Source organism: Adelges cooleyi, unplaced genomic scaffold (genome assembly GCF_023614345.1).
Source record: "Adelges cooleyi isolate 19-005CV unplaced genomic scaffold, UGA_ACOO_1.1 ACOO_flye_CR_arks_rails_tigmint_CR_PRNA_248, whole genome shotgun sequence".
NCBI classification, from domain to species: domain Eukaryota; kingdom Metazoa; phylum Arthropoda; class Insecta; order Hemiptera; family Adelgidae; genus Adelges; species Adelges cooleyi.
In genome coordinates, this window is record NW_026095913.1 from 824653 (window position 1) to 840285 (window position 15633).

The following is a 15633-nucleotide window of genomic DNA, read 5'->3' on the forward strand; positions in this document are numbered from 1 at the left end:
AATAGACGATAACGTAACAATAACGTTGTTGTTGCCGGCGACCGACGTACGACCGGGCTACAAAATTAATATAAAATACAAAATAATTGTTTCACAGCCGGTCGTGGGAGACGAATGAGATTTCGGCCAAGCAATCTATTTATCGCCTTTAATGGCTTGTAAGTCTGTTTAAAAATATAACTGATATAAATTAAATCGAATAGCCAGCGTCTAAAATAAATCCAATGATGGAGGCTATGAAGGGAACAGAACGAGAGTTATGGATATTGGATGGTTTAGGGTGTTATATAATACCTATATTGTGGAGAGAAAGTTAAAAAGAATATTTTTGTTAGAAGAGACAGTGGGATAATGAAAAAGAAGATGGGAAAATCACGTATAATAGATTTATCATGTAATGTGCAGAATGGGTAGGAATTAAGAGAGATTGAGAAAGGAGAAGACGAGATTATGACCAGCAATTAGACGAGCAAAAGAAGAATTTTCTTTTAGTAGAAGATTAAGAAACCACAAGGGATAATAGGCTGATCAGGCAATGCTATGAGAAAAAGTTGGGAGGTCTGGGAGGACTACTTATCCTGCCGAGCCTATAAAGTAGTTTTTGGAAAAGCTGGAGAATGTCTGAGTAAAGGATATGGATATGGTGTAAGTGAAATGCTTAAGCATGTTTAAATTTGAATGTATTATAATAAAATGTCTGAGTTATTTGGCGTACACGGTACAATGCAATATTGGTCATCAGCTTACTCAACTCCACGGGATACATTTTAAACAGTTCTACTATGATATAACTAAAGGCTAACAGATGAAAAGTTAAATGAAAATAATTTAAATTAGCTCCGAAGCCGAGATAGCATAGTCATAATATGATATGTATGGTTTTTTTTAGGGAAATCCACGATAATTTTTCAACAGCTGGACCGATTTCTTTATAATTCATACAGTCTATAGGTCTATAGAGATATCGTTCAGCACCGTGACTGACAGGGCTTCCAAGAAAATAACAAAAACGGTAAATTTTTAGGGTTTGTATAATTGTAAAATAACACAAATAAAAAGTTGTTAAAAAAACTATATAATTTCAATTATTTTCCGAGGAAACGAAAGTCTTACGTTAATTTGATCACTTGGTAAATTTTTTTTCTAATTTTCAGTAAATCGTACACGAAATGTACTTTATTAGATCAAAAGTTCATTGAGAAAGTGTCCCCGTTTAGAATTTTTGACAAGAATTACTGTCCAATGTTCAGCACAAATAAAAACAAAGCTGCTTACCTGCACTCTGGATTCGGTGAGTCCTATGCGCATAGCTATCTCTTCCCGCATAAATATGTCCGGATAATGGGTTTTGCTGAAACACCGTTCCAACTCGTTGAGTTGCGCCGGCGTGAACCGGGTCCGGTGCCGCTTTTGCTTGTTCGGTTTACCCGAATCGTCACCGCCGCCGCCGTGGCCACAGTGGCTGTTAGCGTTGGCAGCCGCTGCAGCAGCAGCTGCAGCTGCGGCGGCGGCCAGCCCGTGTCCCGTGGACGACAGCTCGAATCCTCCGCACGACAACCGGAACGGTCCGCCGTTGGCCGAGGCCACTTGCGGCGGCGACGGCCCGTTGCCCAGGTGGCCGTTGTTGCTCTCGCCGCTACCGACCAGCGGCCCTTGGCCACCGACGTCGTGTCCACTCCCGGCGACGCTACCACTTTGCAGCTGGTGTAACGATCTGTGTTTAAGACCATCGAAGTCTTTGTGACCTAAACGAAAGTGATAGATACAATTAAAACAAAAACGAACAAGCCCCGTTAAAGCTTAACGTTTCCAGTTATTTGTTTAGCCTATACAATTTAGAACGGTGTTATAACTATTATGGTTTTAGTGAGATAGATAAAAAGAAACAAGACCGCATATATGGCCGACGTGCGGTTAGGCCGTAGACTGAACGTCCGTGTCGCAGGTTGGTACGATTATATTGTTGTGTCGAGTAAGTGTGTGCCGTACGGAGGCCACAAGGGGTAATTTGCCGTTGCAAATTAAATTTAACCGGCCGTCCTATCAAAACCCGAGTTTTCTAATATAATCAACGGCGGTGTAAAGTTAACGTGACGGACGAGGTGTGAACCCTTGGACAACGGCGCGGACAACAGACATGCGCCCGCCATGCCGGTGTATTGCCGATCGATGACCCGGCCGTGTGCAGGCGGTATTGTTTTATTAAATATTATTTTTTTTATTAGTTTTTTTCCCCATTTTATATAGATATTGTATTGTTTTGTTCGAACTGTATTATGGCCCTCCCCCCCCCCAAAAAAAAAAAAAAAACTCGACCGTTAGACCATAATAACAAGCAAATTGTAAGAAAACTTTAAACGACACCGATCAACATTTATTCTAAGCCTAAGTTAACAACACTGGATTCTCATTCTTTGCCTGGTGTTTTGTAGGGCAGGAAATACGTGAGTCACTAAAAACAGAAAGGGAACATGCCAGGTTTTAAAATGTTTCAGGAAAGACAAAAAACTTAATATCTCTGAAAAAAAATGAATTGCAAATTTTATATTCTATTCAATAATATAGCATTAGACGTCATATACATGTTTCTACAATTATTATTCAAAGAAATATTACTCCATAGTAAGAGTTTGAACAAGGGCAGCTTACAATACTATAAAGCTATCCAAGTTAATATTTATATTATCAACTCCGTTAAGGTAATTTGAATGACGATTTATTGAATAAGTTACAAATTAAAATGAATCTAATGAATTACATAGTTAATTTAAAAAAAAAATAAACTTTAATCCCATTATTTTGTTTAAGTACAGCCAATTTACTGTAAAATACATAGCGGCTATTCACGCGTCATGTAACTTAATTATGTAAGTCTATGGATATGCAATTGGAAATTTTTCGATGTTTCTTGATACATATAAAATCCGAATATAGCAACAGAAGCCAGGCTCAATATAAAAATGTGTTGCAGTTTTAAAAGAATAACCCGGTTACTTTTTCGGGAAAAAGGCCGTTTTGGAAAAAATGATGCTTTGAATAAAATGTGTCAGTAGTTAAATAAAAGGTGTCATTTCCGGAAATTGTCCTTTTTGTCGAAAATAAGTTGGGTATACCATTACAACTGCTGTTGTATGAGAACATTATGGAAAATTGACGTTTTGCATAATATTTATTAGGAAAATGGTCAGTTTTGTAGCATGACAGTTTGCAATGTATCATTTTGTTGTTCATTGGAAATGGTAAGTTTTGTAGCAAAATGGAATAAGAACTGTAATGACACCTAGGAAATAGTAAGGAGTAATGGTTTTATTCTATTCTCAGTCTATTTTACCAAAAGAATCAGTATATGATTAGATTTTCCATAAAAACGAAAAAGGGCCTTTCGAATTGAAATAAAAATAATGCGCAAACAATAAACTGCTATTATTTTTATTAAATAAAAAAATATATTCATTTTGAAATGTTTGTTTTAAAGAAATAATATTTTTCAGCATTTGTGCTTTAATAATTTACAGTAGTTGTTTTTACTATGAACATGTCGTGTATAAACTATAAATTGGTAAAATAGATTTTGTTTTAAGTAGAGATTTTGTGTATTAACTCAACATTTCAAATCTTAATCAACTAATAAGTTAAATCATTGTAAATAACTAACCCAACCGTATGCTATAATATAAAATGACTAAGTAGTTTATTAAAAGTTTATCATTTTATTATTATCGTTTCTTTATTATATATTTAGTAATTTAGAATAGGCTGCGAGAACCAGACTAAAATATAGATGAACTTACCATTTTAGTTTAGTTTGTTTTTAAAATTATTATAATTTCTATAGCATTTCTAACAATAACATAATTATCACTTGTAATTTGCTTTAATCAAAGTTTTGAAACGAATCTAAAGAATATAATAACGCCTATTTAATTTAATTTGGCTGTAGTAGTTTAGTAGGAGTCTTGAAGTTTTCCAACTTAAATAATCGACTATTTCCGTCCATAACTTTTAATGCTTTAAAATAGTTAAAACAAATAATAATATAATATATATATTTTTTTTGCTTAATATAGGCCATTAAGGCCCTTTGCCGCAACTCCACCTCCCTTCACCGTTCTATCTCTTGCCATCTCTTCCGGATTCTCTACTCCTATCAACCTTAGGTCTTGATGTACACGGTCACGCCATCGTTGTCTTGGTTGGCCCAGGGGTCTCGTTTTGTTTGGTTTCCATAAGGTTATTTTTTTTAATAGTTTTGCCCATCCGATTCTTTTGCTCTTCATTACTGCTACTATGTCCGGTTGGTTGTATAGCTCATTTAAGTCATCATTAGTTTTACGTTCATATTCATTGGTTTCATCATTCTTTTTAGGGCCGAATATTTGTCTTAGTACTTTCCATTAAAATATTGCTAACTTTTTTTCATCATATTTTGTTGAGGGCCATGCCTCACATGCGTACAATGCAATAGGCTTAACAAGTACTTTATACATTGTTATTTTTAGAATTCCAAAACATCTATTAGCTGCAGTTACTCTTCTTTGTACTTCATTGTGTCCACCATTGATTGCGTCCAGTCCTACTTCAAGGTACTTAAAAGTTTCTACTCTTTCAAATCTCATTTGTCTTACTACTAATTCCGTTTGGTTGTGGGTTCTGCGTGATAATATCCTGTACTTCGTTTTACTTTCATTGATAATTAATCCCATTTCCTTACTTTTTTCTACTAGGTCTGATGTTGTCGTTTTTAAATTTGCTTCTGATTCAGCTGCGATCATAAAATCATCAGCATATGCCACTATAGTTACTGCTGTATTTTTCTGGATTTTAACCACTGTGTTTGATTCTAGGACGCTCTTACTACATATTCTAGTGCTATATTAAATAGCATAGGGGACAATGCATCACCCTGTCTTAAGCCAGTTTCTACATGGAATTCTTCCAACATTTGATGGTTGTATCTAATCCTACATTTGTGTTAAAGCAAACTATCAAAACTATACATTTTGTATTAGTATTTAATAAGTTATACGATTGTCAATTAGGTACATATTAAGCGATTTGTTTTATTTCTATACATTTTCTTTTAAACTTTTATTTTGTTGAGTAAATTTGCAAGGTTTTTGTAAACAAATTACATATCTATAAAAACCAATAATAAAATATAAAATTAAATATTATTGTTTTATCTAGAATAATATAAAATGTATTATTAACATCTTACCCGGGACGGAGCACAACAATAGTGTTATCAACCATGTTAAAAATAAAAAATAATATAAGTATTAGGAAAAAGGAACATCTTTAAATATAGTTTTAATGAGGGCAGATTTATATTAAAAATGTTGGTTTTTATTGTGCATTAAGCAAAATTAGACCCTAAATAATATAATCCATCTATATTATACAAATATTATATTGTTATTATATATTATTATTATATTATATTGGTGCTGAATTATTAACACTTAAAAACTAATTCGTTTTAGTGTGTTAAACACTGTTTAATTAAGCTTAATAGAATACTCTTTTTATATAATGAAAAATGAAAATATTAGATAGGTCACGAGAGTAACAATATTGTAATGAGAACCAAAAAGGTGGTTCAAGAAGGGGAATACAATACACAAAATTATGAAACATTCATAAATTATAAGGCAATTATAAATGTACATCTTGATGTCATTATAAATTATGTTGACAATGATAATATTATGTATTAGTTATTTGAATAATTGATCAATTTATTAGATTAATACTTTGAAAGTGCGTTTGTTAATCACTGAAGCGGCTATATGTTTATTAATTACATACTGTTGTCTTATTAAAAAATAATGAGCGAAACTGTATTAAAAAAAAAACCTAACATGGAGGACAAAAACAAATTATCTTTAAGTTTACAAGTTACAGGAACTAGGAAGTTAATTTACAGTAATAGTTTCAACTTGCTTAATAGTCAGTGCTTAACCTGCGGTTATGAGTATTGTACGCTTACCGCCAACAATGTTTGGACCGATTATGCTTATGTTGTTGAGCATGTTCGGCCTGATCCCTGGCCTGAACGGTATCGACGACAGAATAGTTGCGGATTTTCGGTTTTTAGGTTGGGGTGAAAACCGGAAATTTTAAACGTCAGCGCTTGACTTGCTGGCGTTTAGCGATCGAAACCGACGTTGATCGCGTCAGGGCACTCCGCCCCAGACTGAGGGCCTGCAGGCCGTGGTCATCGTCTGAGGCCCGCCAAAAATCAGGCGTCCGCACGACCTCCGGGGCTACGCGTAACGGGTCTTACGCGAACGGACCGAAATTGAAACAGTTGTATCGCACCTACGCCGGACACGCGCGCGAAGCATTCACGTACGTATTTCGAGCAGTTGCGACTCGTGTACGATGGACGGACGTGCGATGCGTGCGCGCGTGTATGTCCTAATAACGTCGACGCTACCGTTACCGCGGCGGCGGCGGCGGCTGCGTTCCGCTGTCCGTTAACGCGCGGCGGCACAACAGCATCCGGCGCGCGGCCGCCATTGGACCAACCGGCGGCTGTCGTGGGCGGGCGCTACCGCGGCATGCCCGTACCGTCACCGCCCGGCCTCGCGGGCCCTCCGCAACTCACCGCCGCGACAGGCAGAACCACTCGAATTGAATACGAACGGTTTTTTTTTTATACTACCAACGATTATTACTACCTGTACTCGGTAGACGAGGAATTCCGTTTGAATTTATTACACTCATTGCGTGCTGTATAATAATAATAATATTAATAGTATCCGAATGATGCAAGTGTTTTTTTTCTTCCATAAACATTCTAAAATAAAATATTTTATTTATATACAATGTCTACCGTACTTTAAGTGGAAGCGATAGGAAATACTTCCTCCCACCCCCACCAACAAAAGCCTCACTCCCCCTAGAAATTCCGACTACTTCGTTCATCCGTTACGCTCAAAAGGCTTGTTTCTTAGAACGGCTATTGTTTTCGACAAGCGACATCATATAATAAACAATACCGAGAAGCGAAAAATATTCAGAAAACGGAAAAGTCAAATCAAATTCACATTAGTTTTATATTATAATATACCTACAAAAAGCGTTCGCCATGTTATTATATTAAATATTATAATAATATCATATTGTACATTGTATACTTTTATTCCCAGAAAATTATTGTGTGTTAAAAAGGAAGTTGAAATCCTTAATAATACCACGCGCATGATGTAATGCGCATTATTGCAAATATTTATCGGTACACGTTCAACAGTAATTATTAAGTAATTGGTAAAAAAAAACCTTAATTTCGGACGCTTACGTTTTGTCCCCGAAAAACTATGAATTGTCTCCCTTTCTTCGGACCGCGGGCGTAGGAATCCCCATTCTTCCCGCCCGGGGGCACGCCACCAAGACCAGGGTACTCCAATGTCTCCCTTTCTTATTGTAACGTTTAGGGTCATATGCTCATATAATATAACTACTATATGTAGTTGCCTCTGTTACCAGGTGGTCAATATTTTTAAAAAATAATTCTTAATCCAACTAAAAGATGACAAAGTATAACTACTTTTGACTGCTGACGGCATGGTCGATATCTGTGGGTATTCCGATACCAATGTTATTATTGTGCGGTATTTAATATTATAAATTTTATTAAAATGTGCAATTTTGTGCAAAATACACCCTATGATTAATTATTATAAAATAATGTATAGTTTGGCAGTATGCAGATTGCAAGTATGTATGTAAAACTCTATAAAAATATATATATATATATATATAGGGTGAAGGAAGGTATTTTCGTGGCATAAGCAATTTCGTGATATAGTTTGTTTGATCGTATCGCGTAATTCCCTATTAGAAAATTGTCTTGAAAATCACACTGATTGTTAAAATAACAGTTATTTTATTTGATACATTTTTTTAAATTGGTTAAGGTTGTGTTAAATAAATCTATATTCTCTAGCGAGTTACACAATAATAACATACGGTTGAGCGGAGCATTAACACTATAATTTTGGCGGTAAGGAGAGATGTAAAACGTGGAAAGAGATCTTTAACGTAACGTTAGGAACATTAAATGGAATGATTTGTAATATTTCAGGACAATCAATTTGGTTGTTTATTAATTTATAAATCCAAACAACATCAAAAATACGACGACGATGAGCGAGACTATTTAATTCGATTTCAGCAGCAACTGTATCAAGATCGACTCCGACTTTTCCAGTTTTAAAAGCTACGATTCGCAAAAAACGTCTCTGAAGACTTTCTATCTTATCTACTAACCATGCTTGATGAGGTGCCCTATATGATGGAACCATATTGAATAATCGAACGAATTAGCGCTATATATAAGACTCTGAGACAGACTGGATCGTTAAACTCCCAACAATTGCGCTTTAAAAAACCGAAGATCCGAAGGGCTTTGTTACAGATTTGAGTGATATGTTCACGGAACGATAGATAACTGGATAAAATAATACCTAACTTGGGTAATATTAATTTTCTTTTTAGTTCAAAAACATACTAAAGTGGTGACGGAGAATATAATAGGGTCAGGACGATCACTGGAAAATACTTCGATGCGAATTTGTATTATTTTCCCACAATTTGTAGTATTTTCTTATAGTGCTCTAAAAAAAGGATGGCCTTAAGAAATTTGGAATTTAATTAAACTATTTTTCGAAAAGTTACAACGTGCATTATATTAGAGTTGAAAAATATGAAACATTTCTGGGCGTTTGACAAGAAAGGGTTGAATTTTTTAAACTTTTTTTTAACTATTTTTATTATACATAGCTTGCCTACATTAAGAAATCCTTGATTTAGTGACAAAATCAATTTAAGAACACATAATTGATACACAAATACTTCCGGTTCCGCGCCTAACCACTAAAAAGGAGATCAACATTTCCATTACACAACAAATGAATATTTTAAAATTATAATACTTTTTAATAACTGTTACAATATTTTTTAAATATTATAAAGAATATATTGAAATTATATTTTGACTCCTGATTTCCTAATCAAACACTTAATAACTCGGACGCTTTAAATATATTTCCTTGACATTTTGAAACAATAAATTTAAATGTTTAAAAATAACGGTCGATTGGTAAAGCATTTGTGGTGCTAATGTCAAAATATGTTTTTTAAATATTTTTACACTTTTAAAAATACTGTAACAGTTCTTATAAAATATTAGATTTGTAAAATTCATTTTTGCTGTGTGACAGTTAAATTGACGATACACCGACTTAAACGAGGACGCCTCCAGACAATCGGAAAGTAATCATGGTTTTACGGCTACATAACATTTTGTAGAGGGTATATACCTATTATTTTGTTATTGATAAAAAATAATATATATATATATATATATATATGTAGTGTGAACATTGCGAGCAAGTACTCTCGAACGGTCGGGCTTTAGCGAATCGCTACGTTTGAACGCTATCAATTTGGATTTTAATCAAATTTTTTTTCCGGGTATATAGTATTATAATAATATAAGCTACACAGAATCGTCCCTTTGCGCGCGGCCTTTTCCGTTTACTACACATGCCCGGCCTTTGTGCTCGTTAATTAACGTACAACGTCAAATCAAATTACGCGCTCTGTATACCTGGAACACGTGCCCCGTCGCCGGCACGTGACCTCACTCTCCGCCGCAGCGCATAAATACCGTGTACGGCATGAGCATAAAGGTATAATGCTACAGCGTGTATATTATGTACCTCTACTCGCATTTATTAATATACGGGTACACCCTTAACGGCGGTTCCGAGTATCCCGATCCCCAATATAAAGTACTCTTCGGTTCGGTAGGAAAATATTCTCGGAACTCGAAAATTATGTTTTTCCGTTTGAAGCTCAAAGTTTCGTTTTTATATTTTATTTGTTATTGCTTTGCCTTTGCAGATTCCTGCAACGACTCGACATCGTAAAGGCATAGGTATATATATATTTTATCATACGAACACTTGACTTTAGAGTAGTTATATTGTATGTATACTGTACACAATATACATACATACCTACCCTTTATCGAAGTACCTATCTAAAACTCACTCGTCCGGGTGGCGTCCGGAATGGCATTTTTTAATAACGGCCGAAAACAATAATGATAAAATATAATAACACTGTAGGTACGCGGCATAATATTATTAAGACCGTGGGGTTCGTGCTATTCAGTAGGAGACAAAACTGTTGTTTACATAGTATGTACAAAACGTACATTGTACAATGTGTACCAGATATCTGCGGGTTGCCGATGAAAAATCAAAAGGTAAAAGCACAAAGGAATAATACCAGTCATGATATCAGTATTTAAAAAAAAAAAATCCAATACAGTGGAGACCAGGGTGTGGCTATAGTAATTTTAATGTGACGCAAACAGTAGGACTTCAGTCTGCCCATTGCCCAGTTGGAAAACAAAATATCGTTCAATACGGAGGTAAAAACTTATTTTATCACGCAGAGTACCAACCGCTGAACAACGAAGAATTTCCTTTTCTTTTGTGTGATCATACTGGTTTTAGTCATTCTATTTACTTCACTATCGCATACAAGCTAGTATTAGGTGTTAGTTAGCGATCTAATATGTTAGTTTATCTCTTTTTATTATTATTCTGTGGTTGGGACGGAGCATAGTATAATTATTTTTAACTTAGCTATAAACGCACAGAAACACAGTATGTCATAATATACATTTGATTTGTATACTGGTATACTGAAAAATAATACATAATAAATTGGCCTCGGTTTGCGCTGTAGGTAGTAATAAAGAAAACCTTCAAACAATTCTACTAATACTAAAATTGAACTAAAATCATATAAACCCACACTGTAATAAAATGTAGCATGGGTAACGTTTAAGTTTGATAGTATATTGATTAATTAATTTTATATCCAGGGCTATTGGAAAGAATTTTAAGAACAGTATTTGTTTTACAATTGTAATAATTGGACAAACAGTCAAAATTCGGACATTTGCAGATCTCAATTTCTAAAAAAATGTACTTATTAAGAGTTATCTTAAACTGAATTTTATTGGTAACAAACTACTGACTTATTTATTTTATATTAAAAATAAAATAACAATCCAATCAAGATATAAAAATTAAACATAAGAACCATAACATCAGAATGTTTTATCAAAGAAGACCAGAACGAAATTAAAAATTCTAAGCTCGTGATATAGATAATAATAGTACGTTTTTCAGCAACTGAGAATTTTAACATTGTATTTCTAATAAGAAATTGTGCGTTTTAGCTTAATTTTTTGACGCCAATCGATTAGTCGCACTTCTTACCGCTTAAAGATCGATATAAAACTCGATTAATATGCACAATATTATGTGAGGATTTCTAATCTATACAAAGAAATAGAACATTTATTTATCATGAAAAATATTCTTTTTATTTGCACAGAATAACATAACATGGTAACGACATAAAAACAATTAACAAATAGGAAACATGAAAGTACAATTATACAAAATGATTAACATTAAAGAAATTACAATAATATTAAGATGAATCAAATAAATAATTACAGCGAATTAAATAGGTATGGGGGTACAAGGTACAAGCCACAAAGGTATGTTAAAAACCCAAATAATGAAATCCTTTATCGTTGGATATGTGTCCGGGTAACCTGGTTTTCTTCTCAGGCTCATAGAGATGGCCTTTAACCCCGCGAGCCTGGCTTTATACTCGGCGTCCACGGTGGTAGTGGTTTGGCCGAAGCGGGCCACCGCGTCCTCGGCCGGTCGCGTTTTGGCGGGCCTGAGGGCCGGGCAACGTCGCCGCTTTGGGCTTCGGTCGTCTGTTTGACGTCGGTGGCTTCGAATGGGACCGTACAGCCTAGGCTTTTATGTGTTCCCGAGAGCAGTTCATCTTTAAGGGCATTGCACACACTCGAAACCATTGACTTACCCAACGGTTGAGGCTAGCCAGAAAGCCTAGTTTTTGGCGGCCGACGTTCAAAAGCGTTATGGGAACATTGTACGCAAAAGACACTGCTTTTGGAGACATGCTTTTTAATTTTAATTAACTTACAAGGGAAATAGAAAACAAGAAAAATATTACATAAACAATTTAAATTTTATAGACACAAAAATGTATAAGAAAAAAACAAGTACACAGTAAAATTAAGACAAGTTGATGGATACAATATAACAACAGCCGTCGTCACGACCGTTGATTTATATGCATCATTTGATAGTAGGTATAACATAATAGCCAGTCATATTATTATTATTACATTATATAGTTAAGTAACGAGTACAGTGTTTAGATATTACTACGAAATCGTCTTTATGTCTTCGAATAATAACGATTAAAAACATTAACCGTGATTGAAAACGTTAACAATAGTTAAAATAGTCATTATTAAATGAATTTAATAATGTTAATTTAATTATTATTTGTATGGCTGTATGAATAGTGCACATTTATTTTAAAATTATTTAATACAAAAGTACAATACATAACGCTGCAATTTATATTATCAATTTTCAATTTAAATATTTAACACTAAAAATAATCATGTAACACAATATTTGACTGTGTAAAATATGGTTTATATTTATACTTAATAGTTTTTACCATTGATAACTAATCTATAATAATAATACCATTGATTTCTCATCCAAAATTATTTTCAAACTCAGTCATAATAATTGCTAAAAAGCCTATTATCTCCATGTCACCATTAGGCTTTGACCCGATTATTGACACATTGAGTTTTTTTTATTCCAAATCTTTTAACACTCACCGCCACCACACCTGAAGAGAGTGAACATGTTATAATATGATATTGTTTAATTCGACTGTACTAGAACATTAAATGTTTTCAGTATTTTTAGGACCAAAGTCTACAATTATGTCTACATTTAACTAATACAAATCGTAGATACGGGTGGTTTTAAGTTTTTTCGCAATAAGTAACATACATATTAATATTTGCTTTTAAGACAATATAACTATCTATAATAACGCCTGAGTTATTTATGATCATCTTATAAACATTATTGTCTACATTAATTTGACATTCATAGCAGTAAGAAATTATAAAAATAAAAAATGTATATTTGCTTAAAGCTTATTATTTTTTTAATGAATTTTTGGTCAGAAATCGTACACAAAAGGTTCTTTGAAAGGCCGAGAAATAAAACTTTACTTCTTATTTAAATTGTAGATTTTCATACGTTGATAATAATTTAATTGTTTAATAGTCAAATAAAACTATATTTTACTTTTTAAATACTATATATAATATATATTTTGTTCAGCGTAGCTGTTTTCATAGTAGCTTAATAACAGTACTATTGCAAAAATGTTTAGCCACTAACAGATTAATTACGTTAGAGATTTCAAATTACCATTGGTTTGTATACAATGTTGTATGGTAATAACTTTTCAATACTTACATGTTGGCTTCATAATATTTTTGACTTTTTGGGTACTCTAGGATATGTTAGAATTTGATAGTACAGAGGGTAGTTTTTGAGGATGAGTTCACTAGAACACTGGCTACACTATAAATCCTCCGTTATGTTGTTGGAATTCATTACCAAACGATTTTCTATAATAATAAATTGGTTAGAAAAGCGTCTAATAATCTATTCAGGACTTTGTTCAAACAAAAACATACCTCATTAACCCTTCGACCGTAGAATGGGTATGGAATCTTTTACTATATTTCAATTTTTTTTACTTTCGGGGCTTAAGATTATATTAGACTGTGTTCAATGACTGATAGTCATTGAGCTATCTGTTTGCGATTCACAATGTAGCACACGTCGACCGTCGCGCCGCAACTACCCTGCACATTATACATTATATTATATATACACATATATATATATATATTATAAAATCTACCATATTCTAATGTAATATATTGTATAACATAGCATATTCCTTAACATGAAATATCAAATCAAATATATTATTTCTACTATTTCGTTATTTCTTTAGGGGGTGCACCATCACACATAATCACGAGCCGCCACTGATAGATATTGGCCGACCATAAACAAAAATAGTAAAACTGAATAAATTACCGTAATTAATACATACAGGCTACTTAATATATTGTAGAATGTATAGTGTGTAAACTGTAAAACTAAAATTTAACGGTGTAATATTAATTGCTTGAGGTAATCTATTGTACTTTAATTATCATGCTTGTTATTTTGCTTACACTAAGTAATTATGTTTTATTATTGTTATTATTATTATTTTTTTTTTGTTACAAATATCAAACAATATCCGTTCAGCGGTTAAGTTGACTTTTGTACATAGTAATATTATAGGCTAAACGATGTGCAAAGCGCTGCAGCTGTTGTGGTGTAATATTTTGCAAGGGCGTGAGATTTTTTAAACTTAAGACGTTGATAAATGAACTTAATGAATCGCACTTCATTAATATCGCGGTGTGTTTTTAAAAGCAGGAAACACCTTTGTTAGATAGTACGTTAGATTTTATTACTTGCACGCTGCCTTCCTAGTCGGTGTATTCTGAAAGGGTGTTTTCGCTTTTGCTAGATCATTACCGGTCGAGGGCGGCGAGTAGTATAATAATAATAATATATACACTTTTTTTTGGGGGGGGGGGATATGTATGTATATATAAGAAACGTTAATGCCGCTCAAATATAATAACACTATTCGACGACAGACCCGCACGTTTTACGCGTTCGGCAAGCACACGGAAATGACCGATCAATTTAGAAAACACAATTACACTTACCGTCCGCGTTTCACTTTCAACCCGGTTTAATAGAGCAAGTTTTTGTCCAGTGTATTTTTATGTGTTACACATATAGCCGGGGGGGGGTAGGCTATTGAAAGCACAACGACCGATGACCGTAACGACTAACGATTGCAGTATCGTTTGGAGCACATTCGATTGTCTCAACAGTTTGTTACGCGCCTATATAACGTTGAGTGAACGGTATACAAATAAAGAGAGAATCGGAAAATGGAAAATTTGATAAACAAAGGTCCTAGGTTTTTTTTTTATTAGAGCTTCCGTTTAAAAAAATATTATAGCTCGACAATTACAAATAAAAAAATACAGTAAATTAATGATATTAACTAATTTATTTAGTTTATATTATCATTAACACAATTAAACACAAATTCAAAATAAATAAGAATAAAATTTAAGAAGAAAATAAAAAACCATGTAGATTATATTTTAGAGAGAATGGTGTATTGGGGGGACTGTCGATAAAAGACTAGTTAAAGGGTTAATAATTGTTGGTAAACAATTGACGATGCTTTTGTTTAAAATAATTGTAATTCTCATTGAAAGTGTCACGAGAGTTTTAGGCAACTGTGCATAACCTTGTTAATAACCTAAGTTATTGTATGAGTAGGGTGCAATCATAACTAGCATGAACCAAAAATCACATTAATAGGTTTAGGTTAGCATTTGAGTCCAAATCCGTTTTTATATTAGCCACTACTTCTTAGGCGATATCTAACTCGTTCTGGCGTTTCGGATTCGGATTCGCCGTCAAGAAATCCTATTACACAAAGTTACCGACTCATTTTGTTATTTTTGGGATACACGAGTTTTGATTTCGGCCAACTCATAATATTCCTATGAGTCGCAGTACAACTAAA

At 33.7% G+C, this 15633-nt stretch overlaps 2 protein-coding genes across 3 annotated transcripts in view; one reads left to right on the top strand and one right to left on the bottom strand.

Moving 5' to 3' along the window:
- LOC126837404 (homeobox protein orthopedia-like) overlaps window positions 1-6395 on the bottom strand; it is a 29243-nt gene extending 22848 nt beyond the window's left edge. For both annotated transcript variants that reach the window (XM_050571317.1, XM_050571316.1), the window contains exons 1-2: window positions 5990-6395; window positions 1276-1745 (exon numbers count right to left, since the gene is read on the bottom strand). In XM_050571317.1, coding sequence (XP_050427274.1) covers window positions 1276-1745; window positions 5990-6032 — 513 coding nt within the window. In that variant the 5' untranslated portion in view covers window positions 6033-6395. The remainder of the gene's footprint in view (window positions 1-1275; window positions 1746-5989) is intronic.
- Window positions 1-15633, top strand: part of LOC126837403 (trans-1,2-dihydrobenzene-1,2-diol dehydrogenase-like) — a 284532-nt gene that overhangs the window by 145497 nt on the left and 123402 nt on the right. The window lies entirely within an intron of this gene.